Raw genomic sequence first — 18,858 nt, 5'->3', positions numbered from 1 at the left:
AAATAATCTTCGGATTATATCCTCACGAGCAATACCAGGTCAAATTTATTAAGGAATTCGGGGAAAAGTTTTTAATTATTTTTTTCAAATAACACTGTTCGACAAAAAAAGTCGATATGAATGCACAGAGACCGGACACCCCGCGCTTGAAAGTATAAAAATAAACAAAAATAATGGCGTTTTCTGAATGTTCGTGTCTGCCCCAGGTCATTTTTAAAATATACTTGAACTTTTTGCATTTTTTATTTAAAAATCTAATCTAATCAATTTGCCTGTCCCAGTTATTTTGACAACCCTCTGTATATCAAATATTCCATCATTTGCGATACTTTAAAGATGGGGAGGGTACAAAAAAGGGGGGAGGGCTCCCTGCAAATCTTATTACAACTCTTCATATTGTATTTAAAGTTGAAAACATTATATGGCACATGAATTCCCCTGTCCTGAATATAAAACACTGCGTCGGTTTATTGATTAGTTTAGATTTTTAAATAAAAAATGCAAAAAGTTCAAGTATATTTTAAAAATGACCTGGGGCAGACACGAACATTCGGAAAACGCCATTATTTTTGTATATTTTTATACTTTCAAGCCCGGGGTGTCCGGTCTCTATGCATTCATATCGAATTTTTTTGTCGAACTGTTTAATTCATGGAGCGATCCAATTCGATCAAGAAATCTAATCCTCATGAAAATGGTTAGAACCCAACATTTAAACATTCTTTAAAAAATCGCTGGAAGAATTTCTTGGAGAATTGGTGGAGCAATCTCTAGAGGATGTTTGGAGGGATCTCTGGAGAAGTTCCTGGAAATATTGCATAATATTGATAATAGCTTCAATAACACTCTTGGAACTTGATTTGAATGTGCTTTATGATTGTAATGTGAACGTATTAATTTTATGAGAATACTAGTGGTCCCGGTAAACTTCGTCTTGCCATCAAGTAGGCTGTTGAAAAACACTATGCATCGTCCCATACAAAATGACAGTTCCGTGCACTCTCGTTTTTACAACTTTCCCGGAGAATATCCTAGGATTGTTATACACACAAACACGTCGGAAGCCTTGACGAACAAAACGGAGAAAGAATCGTTCGATTTCGTTGACACGTTCGTAAGCCATTTCGTGACATACAAACACCAATCCATTTTTATTTATATAGATAGATAGATTAATTTGCATTTATTCAGAAGGATCAAGTATATAATCCATTTATGATGTATCTATTTGTTTGTTTTAATTTCGAAAAATCTCATAAATGATCTTGTGGCATCAAGAGAAAGATTTAAGCTGCAATATTAAAGAAAAATATAAAAAGAGTGATAAAAATATTGTTTGTGTGTGAAATTGCTTATGCCACAGATGGTACATGTTTTCCAGTAGTTACACTTGTGCTCCTTGCGCTAGAACTCCAGTAGTAGTCGTTCGGGAATGATACAAGAAATTTTGAACAAAATGGTCAATGTTGATGAGTTGATCAATTACTGAAATACGACGACGACTACTGGTGTATGTGAGCTAAATTTTTGCATAAACTCATTTATATGGCTTTCTGGTCAGTAAAAAATGATAGATCGCTAAATCAAGAGGCAATATAACGTACAAAAAAGCACTTGTTTTTTTTTTCTAAAATATACTTTTCTTCCATAGTTAAATCTACTGGTTAGCATTGGGCGATTTTGAATCGATGTTCCGAAAATCGATATTTGCTTTCCGATTAATCGATTTTTTGAATCGATGTTTGGAGCACCTAAAATCGGGTGAATCGTTTCTCTTGGTTCGATTCTTTGTTTCGATTCATTTTGTTGAAATCGTTTTATATTTCTTAATGAGTTTGTGGAAAAGAAACCATATTTTGAACTCATCTTGAAGTAGTAAATCTGTTCGATTGATTTACGAAACTGATTTGATTGAAAGATGTTGAAATCGAATACAGATGCATTTTGACTCATTTCAAGCTTCATAAATGTCAATTTTCATCCGATTCGAATCGACTCGAAAACATCGATTCAAAGGATTCGATTAAACCGTCAGCACAGACAAACAGACGTAACACTTAGAACAAATCTTGATCAAAATCATAGTTACGAAGACATATACGCCCAATGCTAAAATCGGTGTGTTTGGCCGACGGGCCAACAGATGGCGGTAGTGTGGAAACGTCAAACACGAATAAAAACAAAACGAGCGCTGCTGGTGACGGATTGGCCACCTAACATATTTTTGAATCGACCGTTAAAAAGGTTGTCGATGGACAATGATGAGAGTGTGACGTCTGTTTGTCTATGTCGTCAGAATGCAGACCAATGAGGGGAAGGGTAAGGAATTGATGATGCATTCAACTGGCTCCCACGGTTGACCGTACATACCACTGCGTCAACGTCAGTTCATGCGGGAAAGGCCACTCCAGGGGTAATTTTTATGGCAGAGAGGCTTGCTGCTGGTTTGGTTAGCAGACTGCCTATGTAAGAGGCGTAAAGGAAGGCATGCTATAATGATGAACGAATGGAAGCGTAGGGAAAGGGTTTATTTCTGTCCGTCTCGGGTTCTAGCGAATGCTATGTGCTGTGATAGATACATCAACTGTGATATATTAAGAGTGGTAGATAGAAGCAAGTGAAAGATACAACTACAAAGGGAAAGGGACGGGCCTGGGATTGAATCCATGACCTTCTGCTTATAAAGCAGAAGCGGTAGCCATTAGACCACCAACCCCGTAAGGCGTATCTGCTGTGATCGATTTCTCTTCGTCGATTTTATCTTTTGATCAGTACACGAAGCTCAATCGATTTTGGTAACATTTTACGATACTACATGATGAAGGACAATGAGTTCTTTCTACTGAATCGAAAATAGCACTGCCCATAACTGCGTAACAGACACATTCGACATTTTTGACAAATTGGAGTTAATACCATGAAGAGTCATCAAATGATAAATACCTTCGATCAACTTAATGAAATCTGTGAGATTGTTCTTCAAAATTCGAAAAAATACCAAGTTGTTTTGTCACATTGGTAAATATAACCGCATAACAGTCACACTGATATTATAAATGAGCCTCGTAATGTAACTCCAATGAAATTTCTATGAGAATTATTTTCTGACAATCCACCTAGTATACGATACGAGTTGTACAAAATATCAGCCTCAAATAAGCACTTTTGAGTTTCTGGTAATTTTTAGAAATTTTAGTTTCCTCCCATACTTCCATAAAATGCACAATGCCTACTTTTGTCGAATGTTACAAATATGCAGTTATGGGCAGAGCAGTCCAGAACAGTCTCCCTGCTAAGCAATTGGCTAAGGAGAAAATCGACGAAGAGAAATCTACCATTGCAGTTACGCCCTTATGGAAAGTATGCACTTCAACAGAAAAGAAAACGCCCATCTCGATGCGTGGGAAATTTCTTGCAAGAAATGTTCAAGAAAAGAATGTTTCTCTGATCGCAGTGCGCAGTTGAAAAGAAATGTCGATTCAAATCCGGAAAATTTCTTGACCATTTCTTCCGCAGAAATTTTACTTTTCTTGAACGGAATAGCATACCTAGCTTTATGATACTGAACGCGAGAAATATATCTGTATTGTTTTTCCGTTAAAGCTTATCTGTATTCATCGATCTCTCTTCATCGTTGCTCTCTTTGCGTTATTGCAGAAAACTTATTCTCTTTTTGTAACATATTTTTGTGCTGTAGGATGAAATATTATAGATTCATCAAATTTAGCGAAATTATTAGCGAAAGAGAGGATCGATGAAGAGAAATCGCTCATGTCAGTTAGGCCCAGAGATATGTTTGATCGATCTCAGAGGATGGAAGAGGTTTTAGAGAATTTGCTATCAATCCTCCTCTCATTCAAGTCAGTAGGGTTATATGCTAGTATCCATCGTATTAAGCATTGATCAGTGAGAACTGCAATTATCCCAGTATTGCAGTGAATGATGCTGATACAAACCGATGCCAAACAATTCTTTCTTAAAACGGCTTTAGCATTGTACAATAACATTTTGATAAATCTTGATCTCTTTTTGGAAATAATGCAAAGAAAATGCATCTTACCGTATTCTCAATCCGTCGTATCGTTTTCAACTCCGTCGCAATCAGTATCTAGATTCAACTCACAACTGACGGCTCACTTTGATGTATCGAGTGGCTAAAACACAATACATCAACGCTATAATAAAATGTTTTACTAGAAAATATAGATCTACGGGCATCTCCCTCCATTTCTTCAGCATGATGGAATATACTAATTTCCTTTAAAATTAATTGTTTCTCATCAAAATTCAGCCCAAACATATGAACACAATTACTTTTGACCGTACAATTCTGGCATTTGCTCACAGTACAGCGAAAACAACACAATCAAAGGAACCGTATTTTTACGTCGAGCGTCGCGCACACATTGATGCGCACAAACTTTTTTATCTCAGTACGACGGATTGAACTTTGTTTACATTCTCAATTATTCGCGGCGGTTGAGGAAATTTCGTAAAATTTCGAGATTTATTGAAGTTTTACGGCGTGTGATTGGAATGAAATCCTTCAGTGAAGAAGTACGAAGGTTTTCCATAGTTAAAATAAGTGCCCGGCGATGTAAGTCACACAGGGGGCGGGAAGAAACTTGTGCTGGAAAGTAGTGTGACTGATTTCGATCGCTAAACATTTCTCCCAAATCGTGTTCGTCCATGCGATTTCGGTGAAAAACTGTAAAGTGGATAATTGAACTGAAGTTATTTATCGAAATACAGTAGTTTCATTGCATTTTTGGTGTACAGGTGGACGAATCATAAAAGCTTTTACAAAATTACACTTGGAAAATGAATCTATGTTGCAGGTAAGTTGGAATATCCGCCGTAGTGGGACATTTTAAGTTTGATACGACGAATAGTAGCTCTTACGACGAAGTAGAACGAAACCCTAGTTCTATTATAAAATCAATAAACTGTAAAATGAAATCATATTTTGTGTATAATTTGAATATAAATTATGGAATGAACCTAGGGAAGGTTTGTTTGAATTAGTTGTGATTTCTGTAAACTGAATACATTTCAACCGAAATTCGTTCAGCACTCAAGAATGTCACTCCTTCTTCAGATTATTGTGGGCTCCGTAGCCGTGCGGTTGGTATCATCAGGCAGTCAAGCGCATCGTGCCATGGGGTGCGGGTTCGATTCCCGCTTCAACCGTTGGAATTTTTCGTCAACAATGTTTCTCGGCTGGGCCACTGAGCATGCTTGTCCGTCGTCTAATGTTTAGTTACAGTCTGTGCAGCTAAATGGCTGAATACGGTGTCCGTGTTTTTTTATGTTGTTGGGCTTATCGATTTTCATAGCAAAAAATATTGAATTTCATACAGTTTCTTATGTATCAAATATAACCGCTTTTAAATCATTCAAATGTTCTCTAACACAACTGGATCCCGTTTTAAAGGACTTAAGCAATCATACAGAGCATTAGAGTAGTGTTGTTGGTTTGAATTTTGATAGATGTACAAATATGGAATTGGGTAAATTTTAGACATTTACTCAATACTTTTATTTACATGGTAACAGTTTATGATTGTCAAACAATAGATGAGATCTATGTCCTTTATGTATTTTTTTAATTCGAATATATATTGAAAGTTTTTAATCAACTTGATTTGAAAACAGTGCCCTGTACAAATATGAATTTGAGTCACTGTACTAAGAGTGGGTGCGGTACATTTGTGTTCGATCGATTCGATCCGGCGTTGATGTTGTTGCGGGTTGGAGTTGTGTTCTGTGACAAAATATACTCGATGGCTGGTCGTCCTCCGAAGAAGGGAGGCAAGATATGAGACGCGGATGTCCCGACAGTCCGGAGTCTATTGCCTCAAAGTGTCAATGGGCGGTATGAATAAAAAGCGATGAACTATACTACATGTAGCATCTACTCAAAAACAAAATCCACAAAGTTTACTACACTTTTGGTATGAATAAAAAACCTTTCGAACATGTAGTACCTACTACTTTCGAACATGAGCAGTGACTGATGCTGCACGTTGAGAAGATTCTATTCAGAATGCAAAGTGATGCTGCATGTTAAGAAAATTCCTTTCAGAGTGATATTTAAAATCAATAAAATCATGCATATATGCCAAATTTATCGCTTATTCACACGACAAATCATGTGAAAATATGAATATTACTACATTCCCGCTATGTATCGCGTAATCGATCATGATCACAAATTCATGTAGGTTATGTAACTTTACACGATTTGAAGTGAAAATTTGCGATAACCGTTCCCTTTATGTGCATGTGAATTTTATGATTTGACAACAAGGATTTTTCTGCGATCTTTGGAATATTAGCTAGAAATCTTTATCCCATGAAGGAATCTTGACATTACAGTAATTGTGGAATTACAAAGTTTCTAACATTTTCAAGATTGCAGTACTGAGAATTTGATGAAACAGCGGTACACGTAAAAAAATCCGTTCCGATATGCATGAACAATAAATCATGGACACCAGAACGCACTGTCTGTCTGATTCCATGACTAGCTTCTCATTAAGGTGAAACAGCTTGGAATCAACATCTAAGATTGCACTGATACTTCAAAAGCACAAATCTCGCGAAGAAAGCATCAAACATCAGTGCACTTTTTATTTTGGCTTTGTGCACCAGCAGAAAGCTTAAAATAAGAAAATCAGAAACGTTTGCCAACTATTTCTCTAGTTTAGTGCCTTTAAAAACGTGAGTAGGGGCACAAGGCGGCCATTGTGCCGGCCATCTTTGGATTCCGAGATGTTTCACCTTAACGTGATTCAGTTCTTCTAGCCAGAGAATGGCAGAAAACTCGGAGCGGTGCAAAATATGCATGTGCTGCACCCTACTTTTGCGTGCGTCTCCTGTTTTTGTTGAGTGACACAAAAGAAGGTGCGAGTATTGTCGCAACTGTGTGAGAGACAAAAGATAGCTCCAGCTCTACTCTTAAAAACGCTTGGAGTAAAGCACAATGTGCTTCGTTTGGTGCTTATTATTGAAAACATAATCGAGAACGAATGTGACTGACGGCGGTGTCGAATCATTGTTTGCTAGCTCTACACTTCAAAATCATTTTAGGGTTTATCCAGCTTTTTACGCTAGCTATAAAACTGCTGGGGGTGATTCGATTTTGACTTTTCTTGCCTGCAGATTTTATGGTTTAATCTTAGTAGGCAGTGATTTTATATAACTGTCAAAAATTTTCACTGTTTTCATTATCGGCTATCATTACTTTTTCTGAATTTCGAAATTAGCTCCCATATAATAATCTGAGACGAGACTCGCGAAGACGGTCTTCTTTTTCTGTGATTGCTGAGTTTTTTTCTAATTTCCCTTTGTGTTTATACCAATTATGCGCAAGCCGTTCAAACCCTCACATGAACCTCTCAGCAAAAAATGATTGAGTTTGCATCACATCGAATCATAAATAGCCGTTTGAGTGAAATTTCATGCCAGCAAACGTAACAGACATTAGAAATAATTAATCTTCTGCTTAGATGTATCAGCAACTTTGGTAAAAACTGGTCCGCTGACTGAGGTTTTTAATAACAATTTACTTTGAACACAATACTTTTCACTTTTTCAGCCATAAAAACGGTGGGCTGCATTTGACGTTTCGTGAGAGGGGAATCTGGGCTGCATATGACGTTGATATTTTTCCTCTTCGCGAGTCTCACTCAGATAATAATCATTAATTTTCTTCTTGTTTCACCGTTTTAGGTACCATAGGATCACAGATATTCGTTTGGGAAGAGTTGCGAAACCGAATCAATGCAATTTTAAACGAAACTTAAAGAAATTCAATTGAACATATAATTTCATCGTTTATAACATTTGTTGGCTCGAATGTTCTGTGCTTTCGATCAAGGCTAGAAAAACTTAGCTGCCCAAAAATCATATTCCTTTCAATTTCTTTACAAAAGAAGAGGTGGTACGAGATGTTCATATATTTTTTCTTGCCGAGGTCTACGACGTTAATGAACATCAAGCATTTTGGTTTAACCGTGCTCGTCTGCAGCCTGCCGGACCAAGAGCTTGTTCAAAAATAACGTCCAACATTTGTGGAACGAAAATTAAAGTATTGAGCGTAGATTATAGGTGTTTGTATGTTCTATCGGTACGACTTACTAAGGTTCAATCTTTCCATGACGTCCATCGTTTTTACGAATTCTAGAATCCCTCATCACTCCCATCTGTAATACATGCAACATTTTCATAAACCTCCCTCCTTCACTGAAGGATGGACATCATTTTCTCATGTTCTCTAAGCGCACCAACTATACACAGTCGGGAATCGTCCCTAGGGCTATTTTGTTCTTAAAAAGTCAATTTATTGATTCACATTTTTTTCCAGTAGAAGCTCAATTCAGCTATGGCGAAATTGTTTCCACATCTATTCCAACTCCACAAAATTGAAAGTAGAAAGTACCCAAGTAGCTCTGCACCCTAATGATGTTTTTTCTCAAGCATTATTCCAAACCAATTATTCTGCCTGCCATCCTAAAATAATCAGAACATTTGTATAAAATAAGAAAATACAGTATCGATACACATTTTCCAAAATCAAGACGCAAATTTCTGACATCACTTTGTCAACATGAAACATTTTCAACTTCGAGATGCTTGCTTAGATCCAACCATAAAAAATTATAGTGTTGCCAAAACATGTCAAAAAGGGGTGATTCAAGTTTATAGCAAACCAGCGTAAAAAGCTGGATTCACAAATTTCATAACGCCGTAAATGGCCATTTTTGACACCCACCCAAGCATCATAACATTTTGTATGAATATTTTTCAAATTTTGTATGAGCTGTACCATCTTAAGGACACCCCCCCGTTTGTTCAGGAAATTGTCAAAACTCCTGGTCAACACGAGAAGTATTCCGAAGTCGTCGAAATTATCCAAGTAGAGTAAGTAATCCATTAGTTGCGGGTGTTCCTATAGTTATGGTAACGCCATTTTCACTGATTTTGTTGCATTAACCACAGAATCGACACTGCCCATCTACGTTGATACACTAAATAGTTGAAAACAGCGTTCGAATTACTTGAAAGTTGGTGAAATATCACTTAAATTGCTGAAAGTTTTCTTACTTGTACCAATAGTTGCGGTAAAGGGTTCCTATAGTGGAGGATCCCATAAGAAAACAACGGATATCGCAACTATAGGAAAGCAAATTAATAATATACCGCAACTAAAGGAACAGTGTATCAAAAGTGGAGGTACTATTTTTCATTGATACGCCGTTGGTTACTGCGATGAAAGAATTTTTCTCATAAAGTCAATGGTCGTTTCTCCCCGTTATAACATTAATATGTTCATTAGGACGAAGTAGGCCGTCAGTGAAATTTATACGCGTCGTTGATGATTGTTGCTAATTCATCTCACGATTTTGAATCAAAGAAAATCAGCTGGTTTTGCTCTGAAATAGCTGAAAAAGTATCAGCACACTTTATGCACGTCATCGCGTGCAGTGATACTTTTTCAAGTTAATATAAACTTGCAAGACTGAGTTTTATCACTTTGAAATTGCAAGCTAAAAGGCATCATTGCTGCCAAAACGAATGACGGGCTACTTAGCCTTAATTGCGCTGCTCGAATTCAAGCGGTTAAATGAAGTTTAATCGTGCTTAGTACCTCCACTATTGGTACATCTACCCTATGTGTGAGGCGAAATCATCGAAATCATCTAGGATTTATGAAGTAAACAAACGTTTGTGGTTCGTTTGAGAGTGTCGTCCATCCGTACTCCGTCACCAAAGCAAAGTGATGTTATTTGAGAGAGCCTTGCCTAATGCTCAGAGAGATTCTCATCAACGGCACATGGGAGTTTTAGCACACAAAAAAGAATGGGTGCAACACAATTCATATTGCACTAGCACGTCTCTTTCAAATTGAACGTGCTGTCTCCCGGCAGCGCGTGCTGCACCGAAAGAGTTGTGAGTCGCACCCTATCCCTGCTTGTAGTCTTTAGGAAAACGATCACAATAACAAGAACACCGTTCACGCACGCTATTCATCTGGTAACGCTTCTCAGCTGAACAAGAAATGAAATCACGATATCGACAACTCACAGAATGTTGTTCCAGTTATAAAGAACAAAATTCTCAAAATCAGGATTTTATTGCTAATAACGTGAACACCAGTCATGCGTGCTGTCAATTTTAGTAACGCTGGAGAACATATTCAGATGTCAACAAAGGTGCAACGAGTGGGACCAAAGCATGAATTGCAGGAGATTGATTTTTGTGTAGGCGCATATTTGTCTAAATATTTGCCAATTTATGGTGCTGTTGCTGCTGTTAAGGTTGCTGGAAGAGTATCAAGTTTGCGGTCTAAGTGTAACCAGATCGTGTCTACAAGTATTTACTTTCCGTGAGCGGTATTTCGGTTGGAGAAGTCATAGCTGCGGCAAATAGTGATTATACCTCCAGGATACCATTAATAGCGATTGATTCCTTAAATAATTACTCTTTCCAAGATGATCACCCATTGCCTGATAAGTACGACCGTAATTAAACTTTGGAATCAAAGAATAATTATACAGGACCAATTTGCATATCCCTGAAAGAAAAACGGATGGATTATGTAGGTAGACTATCGCAGACCACGAACTTTGTTCTTGTTCCCGCGATACATCCTTATTCCATGATTCGAAATTTTGTATCCATGAACTAGGTGCCTACCTATTGATAAACTGAGCGTCACAAAAACCGGATCAAAGTTCATATATGTATGATTTTAGTTCTTGGCACCGTCCCGTTACCGAGGCGTTACGTATGTGAAGCGGAATAAAAATCACAAGCTCGTGATTTTTATTCATGGTGTATATTCGTAAACGAAAATCTGACTGGTTCCAGATAACATGACTGGATGTTGACGATTTTCAGAACGAATTATTTTGCATGTAGAATTTTGAGCTTCCTCTGTGAATTAAAAAAAAACAGCATATTGAACTACGATGATGGACATGGAATTCTAAGTATTTCTGTGGTATTCTCGATATTTCGGTAGGCTTCCTGGCAGTAGCCCTGGAATTCTTAAAAATTAAATAAATTCTCACAATAGTGGTTGAATTAAGGATTTTCTCTTACATTTTCACATTCGGACATTCACAGGTTTATACTATAATTGAAGATTTCCTCTGAAATCCCAGCGGAACTGGAAATCAAAGGGATCTAAAGTTTACAAGATTCCAAAGATTCGGACCAGAGTTTGCAGGAATCTCACTGAAATCTCAGAGATTCTTACAGAAATACCGTTTTGAAGATACCCGAATAATTTCAAAAGATTAATGGATCAAATACCGGATTTACAATATTCCCAAAAGAATCCCAGAATTGTTATAACAAATCTAGAATGCCTATCGGAAACCCAGAATTACTATACGTATTCTAGAATTCCAAAGAAGAATTACTTTATAATTAGCTGGAATCTATCCGACATCCGAAAATTCCTAAGAAATAACATCATTATCGTAATGAGTATCTTAGTATCTGCCACACGATATTCACATGCAAAATGGTCAATTGATATTGAAAGCTCTCAGTTAACAACTGTGTAAGTAATCATAAGAACACTAAGCTGAGAATTAAGCTCTGTGCCAGTTGGAACTTAACGTCAGAAAGAATACCAGATCTCTAAAATAAATTCAAAATTCCTTACCGGAATCTCAAAATTCTTTTCGGAACATCAAAATTTCTATGGAAACCTCAAAATACCTTTCGAAATATCAAAGCTGGCATCGTTTTCCCATGATATTTATTATAACTTATTCCATTCATTTCAACAATCGCAAAGCGTGAGCTAACTACCAGTAGCTTTGTAGTAAATGCTACCTTTATTCAAAGCAATGCGTTGTTTGTAGTATGTAATTCGTAAAATAAAATTGAAAAAAATGTCTTTCTCAAATGATAACACAGAAAGTTGCTTGTCGAAAGATTTGATAGCTTCTTTCTGGCTGAAAGTTTGAATAAATCTTTCAGAAGCTTTTGGAGAGTTCTTCAACAAGCATAGAAGGCTTTATTTCAAAATCTGGGAAGCTAGAAGTTTCTGACAAAAACTAAAACAGCTTTTTATCAACATAATTCATGAACACAAAAGTTGTAGCTTGTAAAGCTTTCTTTCAGAAAATTGAATAATATATCCTGATCCAATCGCAATTACTCAGAGATTCAATTAATGATGCTAGGAGTACGTTAAATATTGCCAATGAACACGAATCCCGAGCTTCCTTTACAGAATCTAGGAAAGCTTTCTTCCATTGAGCTAGGAGTGTTTCATATCTAAAAATTTCAATAGCTTCAATTTCAGAAGCTTGTTTGGAAAGTTTGGGAAATGGTGCTCCAGTAGCTTAAAATACTACTCTTTCAGAATCTTGTTGGTAAGCTTTTGTTCCATGTTTCGTAATCTTCTATTTATCTATCTATCTATCTATTTATCTATCTATCTATCTATCTATCTATCTATCTATCTATCTACCTATCTGTATATTAATAAAAATATAATGGTGTTTGTATGTCACGAAATGGCTTGAGAACGATAATTTTTGTATGATAATTTTCATGTAATTTTTTCAACCGCCTATTTGATGGCAAGACGAAACATGCCGTGTCCACTAGTATAAAATAAAAAGTATAAAATAAACCTAACATAGATAGCGAGCACAGATTTTATATACTACACTTTATACGGTTTTATCGAACACTCTTGAATTAACAGCATTTTCAAAAAATCTATTACAAAAATCCACCGAGAAGACACAATTCAAAAGAAAACTCCAGTAAACGACGCGATTGATGTTATCAGCCCGAACAACAAACACTCAGGATCTTCTCGGGAATTGAAATTCGCTTTGTATTTTCCTCCAGGCTTTCCCTCCTGTTTCTGCATCGAGAGTTGAACCAAAATCATCCCTCGGCGAAGAAAGAAATCCTTTTATCTCGTTGGATCCCGTTCTCCCTCGCTTGCGAGGATTGTTCAAAACTTGCTTCGGTTTGCCCGAGCAGCAGAGATATCTCCACATGTGTCGTTCCCATCCTTCGAACGTCTGAGCTCTAGCACTGGAAGAGCGATAACGAAACTCGAAACACTCCTCGGCTTGGTTATTCTCCGGTGAGGCGAGAAAATCGTCATCATCCACTTTCAGAGCAACATCTCGCTTCAAAGCGACTGCTTTTTCCGGTGCTCGTGTGCGTGCGAAAAATGGTACTCAACTTTGTAATTTACTTTAGAGTGAAATCTTCGACTGAAGTGACGTGTGACGTTTGCATCCATAAAACAGGGAATTCCACATAACCGAATACGTCGGTTGAAAGTCGGGGGTTGAATTATGTGGCTCCAACAACTCCATCATGAATGTCACCCCCCGCAGAATGTTGGTCATCAGGCAAAAGTGCTTTTCGGTGTTGCACTCTTTCTCTTGCTCACTCTTGTTCAGTTCATTAGGACAGTTCTAGTTTTGGGTGCCGAGTTTTAGTGATTCTCTGGCCTCGAGCACTAATTTTTGCATCGTTCATTTGAGTTTGCTATTCTGGGTCAGGAACGTTGGCAAATGTTTGCTTTAATTAACTCAGTTCAGGCTTCGGTGAGCGAAACAATTGTCCTTCGGAATTAAGCTGTACAGTTTAAAGGTGGATGCTCACAAGGGAAGGTCACGATGGTGTTACACGGGGTTTTCAACCGGACTATTTTTGTTAGATTCTACATGTCAAAATATGAAAAACCCCAAAGCCTTTCGGGTGATGGACCAGTGGTGTAGCCAGGAGGAGCTCTGAAAGGGGCAATTTTGTACGTATATTATATTATTAAGCTAATTGGCAATTTGACAAAAATATTTTTTTAGTATCTATTGTGATGGCAGAGAACAGAATTGACATTAATGTATGTTTAAAATGTATTTTCCATGCCATTGGCGTAACTAACATGGACTATGGACACCAAAACATATTTGGCTTTATTGGAATAGTATACAAATACTAAACCCATCCCGATTGCGCCTATGGCATGGAAAATACTTTTCAAACATACATTAATGTCAATTCTGTTCTCTGCCATCACAATAGATACTAAAAAAATAATTTTGTCAAATTTCCAATTAGCTTTATAATATAATATACGTACAAAATTGCCCCTTTCAGAGCCCCTCCTGGCTACACCACTGGTCCATCACCCGAAAGGCTTTGGGGTTTTTCTTATTTCGGCATGTAGAATCTAACAAAAATGGTCCGGTTGAAAACCCCGTGTAACACCATCGTGACCTTCCCTTGTCAGATGAAATTTTGATTCCTCAGGATGACGTGAGTAATTGAAATCCTTGTTTAAGAATCTTGTAAAGGGAAACAAGCTCTCTAAACATTTAAAACAGAGTAACGGAACTTCTGCATAACATTCTCAAAGATTGCAAAAGGACTTTCGAAGCTTCTGGAAGGAAGCTTTCGAAGCTTCTGGAAGGAAGCTTTCCAAGCTTCTGGGAGGAAGCTTTCCAAGCTTCTGAGAGGAAGCTTTCCAAGCTTCTGAGAGGAAGCTTTCGAAGCTTCTGGAAGGAGGATTTCCAAGCTTCTGGAAGGAAGCTTTCGAAGCTTCTGGAAGGAAGCTTTCGAAGCTTCTGGAAGGAAGCTTTCGAAGCTTCTGGAAGGAAGCTTTCGAAGCTTCTGGAAGGAACCTTTCCAAGATTCTGGAAGGAACCTTTCCAAGATTCTGGAAGGAAACTTTCCAGCTTCTGGAAGGAAGCTTTCCAAGCGTCTGGAAGGAAGCTTTCTAAGCTTCTGGAAGAAAGCTGATTCTGGAAAAAAGCTTTCCAGCTTCTGGAAGAAAGCTTACCAAGCTTCTGGAAGAAGCTTTCCATGCCTCTGGGAGGAAGCTTTCCAAGATTCTGGAAGGAAGCTTTCCAAACTTCTGGAAGGAAGCTTTCCAAGCTTCTGGAAGGAAGCTTTCCAAGCTTCTGGAAGGAAGCTTTCCAAGCTTCTGGAAGGAAGCTTTCCAAGCTTCTGGAAGGAAGCTTTCCAAGCTTCTGGAAGGAAGCTTTCCAAGCTTCTGGAAGGAAGCTTTCCAAGCTTCTGGAAGGAAGCTTTCCAACCTTCTAGAAGGGAGCTGAAGATCACTAAATCGTTATTATTTTCAACTTAAAAAATGTATTGATAGAAATATGCCTTCCTTCAGATGTTTTATGAAAAGAATAAAGGACATTTCATCCAGCATTTGCGTCTATAACAAATCTTGTTGGTACTCACCGGTCTTTCGGTAGATGATATTCGCCCGCTGAACGTGCCTCGTGATGGCCTCAATACTCGCTTCGTCCGAGCCCATCTTCTGGAAGAACGTGTGATCCGCCTGCAGATACAACATGCACGTACTCTTCCGATCGTACAGCGAGTTGGCAAAGGACTGCTTCTGCTCGTTCAGCTCGTTGCGCACATTCAGGTTCAGATTGTTCCCGTTGGTTCCGGTGATGAGCACATCCGGGTCGTAGTTGTTCCCGATGATGTTCTTCTTGGTGGACCCATTCTTGGTGATGATCTCCACGTGCGTTTCCCGGTTCGGGTTCGAGTTGGACTGATTTCCGTTCCGATCGTACACGTTTCCAATCACGTTCCGGGTCCGGGTGATGATCCGCTGGTTAGGATCCCCGTTCGGATTGTAGGTGTTGATGAGGAAGTGGTTCTTCCGGTTGTTCACCGTCGTCGGCGGATGGAAGAGGTTGGTGTTGATGTTCTTGTTCACGGTTTGGCCGCTGCCGCCGTTCGTCAGACTGGTCCGGGTAATGATCCGGCTCTTGTAGTCGTGGTTTCGCGTCAGACTGTAGTCGTCGTTGTAGGGAACTTCCAAATCCAACGGCAGCGTAGGATTCCCTCGGCTTTCCTGCATCTGTGAGGGAGAAAGGAAAAAATCCGGAAAACGTACTCAGATGAAAATCGAATTGAAAGGGCTTCTGAATGAACAGCGAGCGGTAAAGTAATTGCAATCATTGCATGGATTGCGAGTTTCAATGAGAGCCACCCTCTCCAGCCTGACTAAAATCTAAAAGCATTCGACCCTCCACTACGGTTCTTTCTACAATCTTTTCCCCATCCCTCCACATTCCAATGAATGTCAAGTAATGCAATCTGGAAAATGGAAAATTATTGGACTCCTTTTATTTCTTTTGAGGAGCCCATTCCGGGGTGTACCTGAGTGCCCGGAATACGCAAGGCATCGGGACTGTGTTGTGCAGTGGATGGAATTAGACCTGTGCGCCGAAATATTTTGTGTGTCGGCAGCATTTTTCAGCATGTACCCTATATTTCAATTAAAACATGCCTAATACAAAACAGAGATTCAAATTAGTGTCTTACATTAGCTCGATGGGAGATTCCCCAGTACCGGACACCTGATCCGATAAATTCAAAAATTATTGATTTCATGCAATCTTTTATGACAAATGTTATCATTTTTGCAGCGTCCAAAAATCAGTTTGTAAATATGAACATGACTTTGATTTGACATTGCATTTTTAAGATGTTTTTTTGCTCGCTGATTTTGTTGCTCGCTTCACAGGAGCATGCAATAGATTCAACGGATGAAACATTATGGAAAGTTTTTACTTCAGTAAAAGTAATTTGTTACTAAATTCAAAGCATTTGCAATATTTACATGAGTAATTTGTACAAAAGTTTGGGGTCACTCCTTAAAACATTCAAAATTGTTTTGTCCATTTTTCTGTGGTAACATTCGACCAAAATTACTAATCTGAAAAAAATACTGTGAAACGATAACCGTTATTTTTCTCTCAAACCAATTTCAATAATCTATGGCAGTGGTACCCAATATTTTCGTAGCCACGACCCCTGGAAATGAGTGTTCTTGAAACCAATATGTGTATATAATAACTCGTCAATGCAAGAATTCTGCTATATCATTCGAAGCCAAAAATCTACATTGTATCTTCACAAAAATACGTCAAAGAGCTTCCAAAAAAAATCTTGACAAAATCCATCATAAAATCGTGCAGGACTAGTAGGATAAACCACTGAGGTGATAGGGGTCATAATTTTAAAATTTGGGTTGGTCCATCCAATTGTCTGGAACTCAGTAGTAAGCAGCTTTTATGATAGATCATGAAAAAGTAACAGTTGAGAGTTCAATTCAAAAGTATTTGAGAGATTGAAAAAATTCAAATCGTTGATAATGCTTAACTTAAAACAATTCAGGTGACTTACCTCTTTTTACGACCGTTATTGAGGGGGTCGTAAAGAGAATCGATCGTAAAAAATTTTAGAATTATAATTATGGTTTTGACAAATGGAACACTGAAAAATTGAATTACTGATCTGAGATATTCGGTAAAGCTAAAGCATGGATTGAAAAATTTCCAAAATGGCTATTTAAATTTTCATATTCTGATAATATATGACCACACTGCTCAATTGGGTCCTAAAATTTTTAATGAAAACTTGTTTTTATTTAATAACATGAAAGAGCATGTTACTGTAACTACTTTAGCAATTTTTCCCGCTCAAATAATGGCTATATCATGTTTAAACTTTAATTTGAAAATTTGGTCCATAAATGAACCTTGACACTTTTGATCATGTTTGACGTTCGCTTAGTCGACAAAAACACCACAGGGGTTTTAGTTCGACCACTGGGGTTGTTCCTATCTGACATTTCGGAAGGGACACGGAAAACAAAATACACCCAAAATTTGAGTTTAAACCAAAGGATGTGACAAAATCTAAAATAATGTTTTTTGGGCTTAAATCAACGAAAAACATTAGAAAATTGAGTAAACATGTGTTTTTAGCCTAAACTTAAGCGTTTGGCACTAAAATTGGGACAGGGCTTTAGGACCCTATTGTTATCAAAAGAACCATTTATGCTGTTATACGCTGATATTATCAAAATTTAAAAATAACGATATCAAATGTCGATAAGAGTTGAAGAATGCAACAGCCATACAGTCGGCTGAAGCAAAAATGTTGATTGTATTGATTGTATAAAACAAAATCAAAATCATTAAATTTGATCGGAATAGAAAAAGATACGAATACTCTTAAACTGTAATCCAATATTTCATTAAAGGTTCAAAATTATGTCGGAGAAATGGACATTATTTAAGACGAATCTTGAGCAAAATTTAAGTACGCATTTTTTGTTACACATTGCGTTCGGGAAAGCGAAACACAATCATTGTTTATGCTGGCAACACTGATACAATGGTACAGTCATGTCGCCTATTAGGCACAAAAATGGGGGGGCGTTATAGGAATCCGCGTTATAAGAGAGCCAAGGCTCGGCAGGACATTTCGACAATTTATATTTTTTATTTTCAAAAAATGGTTGTACTTAGAAAGCATCATCAATTAGAAGCTTGCTAAAAAATATCAAGTTATTTTTGGAGAAGCAATTTTGCAGATATCATAAAATCATTTTTTATCAATTTTTTGTAAAGAAAAATATCTTAAATTTAAATGGAACTGATATGAGTAGAATTTTAAGGTTTAAAGTACGTCCAGACGGAAGTAATAATACAGTATTTATAATAAAAATTACTTACGCCTCCATAGAGTTGCTGATTTAGTCCCCACGTCATATTTTAAGCACAATAGAAAACCAAATAATTTATTTTCAGAAGACCACTCAAAGCACAATGTCAATCATCAAGATTGGGAACACTGCTTGAATTAAATCAAATTTATTTTGCATGTATTATTTTCAGAATGTGTTATTCTGAGACTACCTATCAAAATATTTTGAGAAAAACGCTTACAGTTTGCTCTAGATCGATAAACATGCGTATATAATTTTAAAAGTATGGGATTTTTCAATAAAACGACCATAAAGAGTAAATATGGTACCCAAGAATG

The 18,858-nt window shown here is 37.5% G+C and overlaps 1 protein-coding gene across 1 annotated transcript in view; it reads right to left on the bottom strand.

Annotated features, from left to right (window-relative positions):
- Positions 1-18,858, bottom strand: part of LOC5565610 — a gene marked incomplete in the record, with an annotated part of 686,619 nt that overhangs the window by 230,720 nt on the left and 437,041 nt on the right. The window contains 1 exon segment of the mRNA XM_021838090.1: positions 15,247-15,880. Within this exon segment, the coding sequence (XP_021693782.1) occupies positions 15,247-15,880 (634 nt within the window).

Source organism: Aedes aegypti, chromosome 1, assembly GCF_002204515.2.
Source record: "Aedes aegypti strain LVP_AGWG chromosome 1, AaegL5.0 Primary Assembly, whole genome shotgun sequence".
Taxonomy (NCBI): Eukaryota; Metazoa; Arthropoda; class Insecta; order Diptera; family Culicidae; genus Aedes; species Aedes aegypti.
Note: the sequence above shows the minus strand (reverse complement) of the source record. Positions and strands in the feature narration are given on the sequence as shown.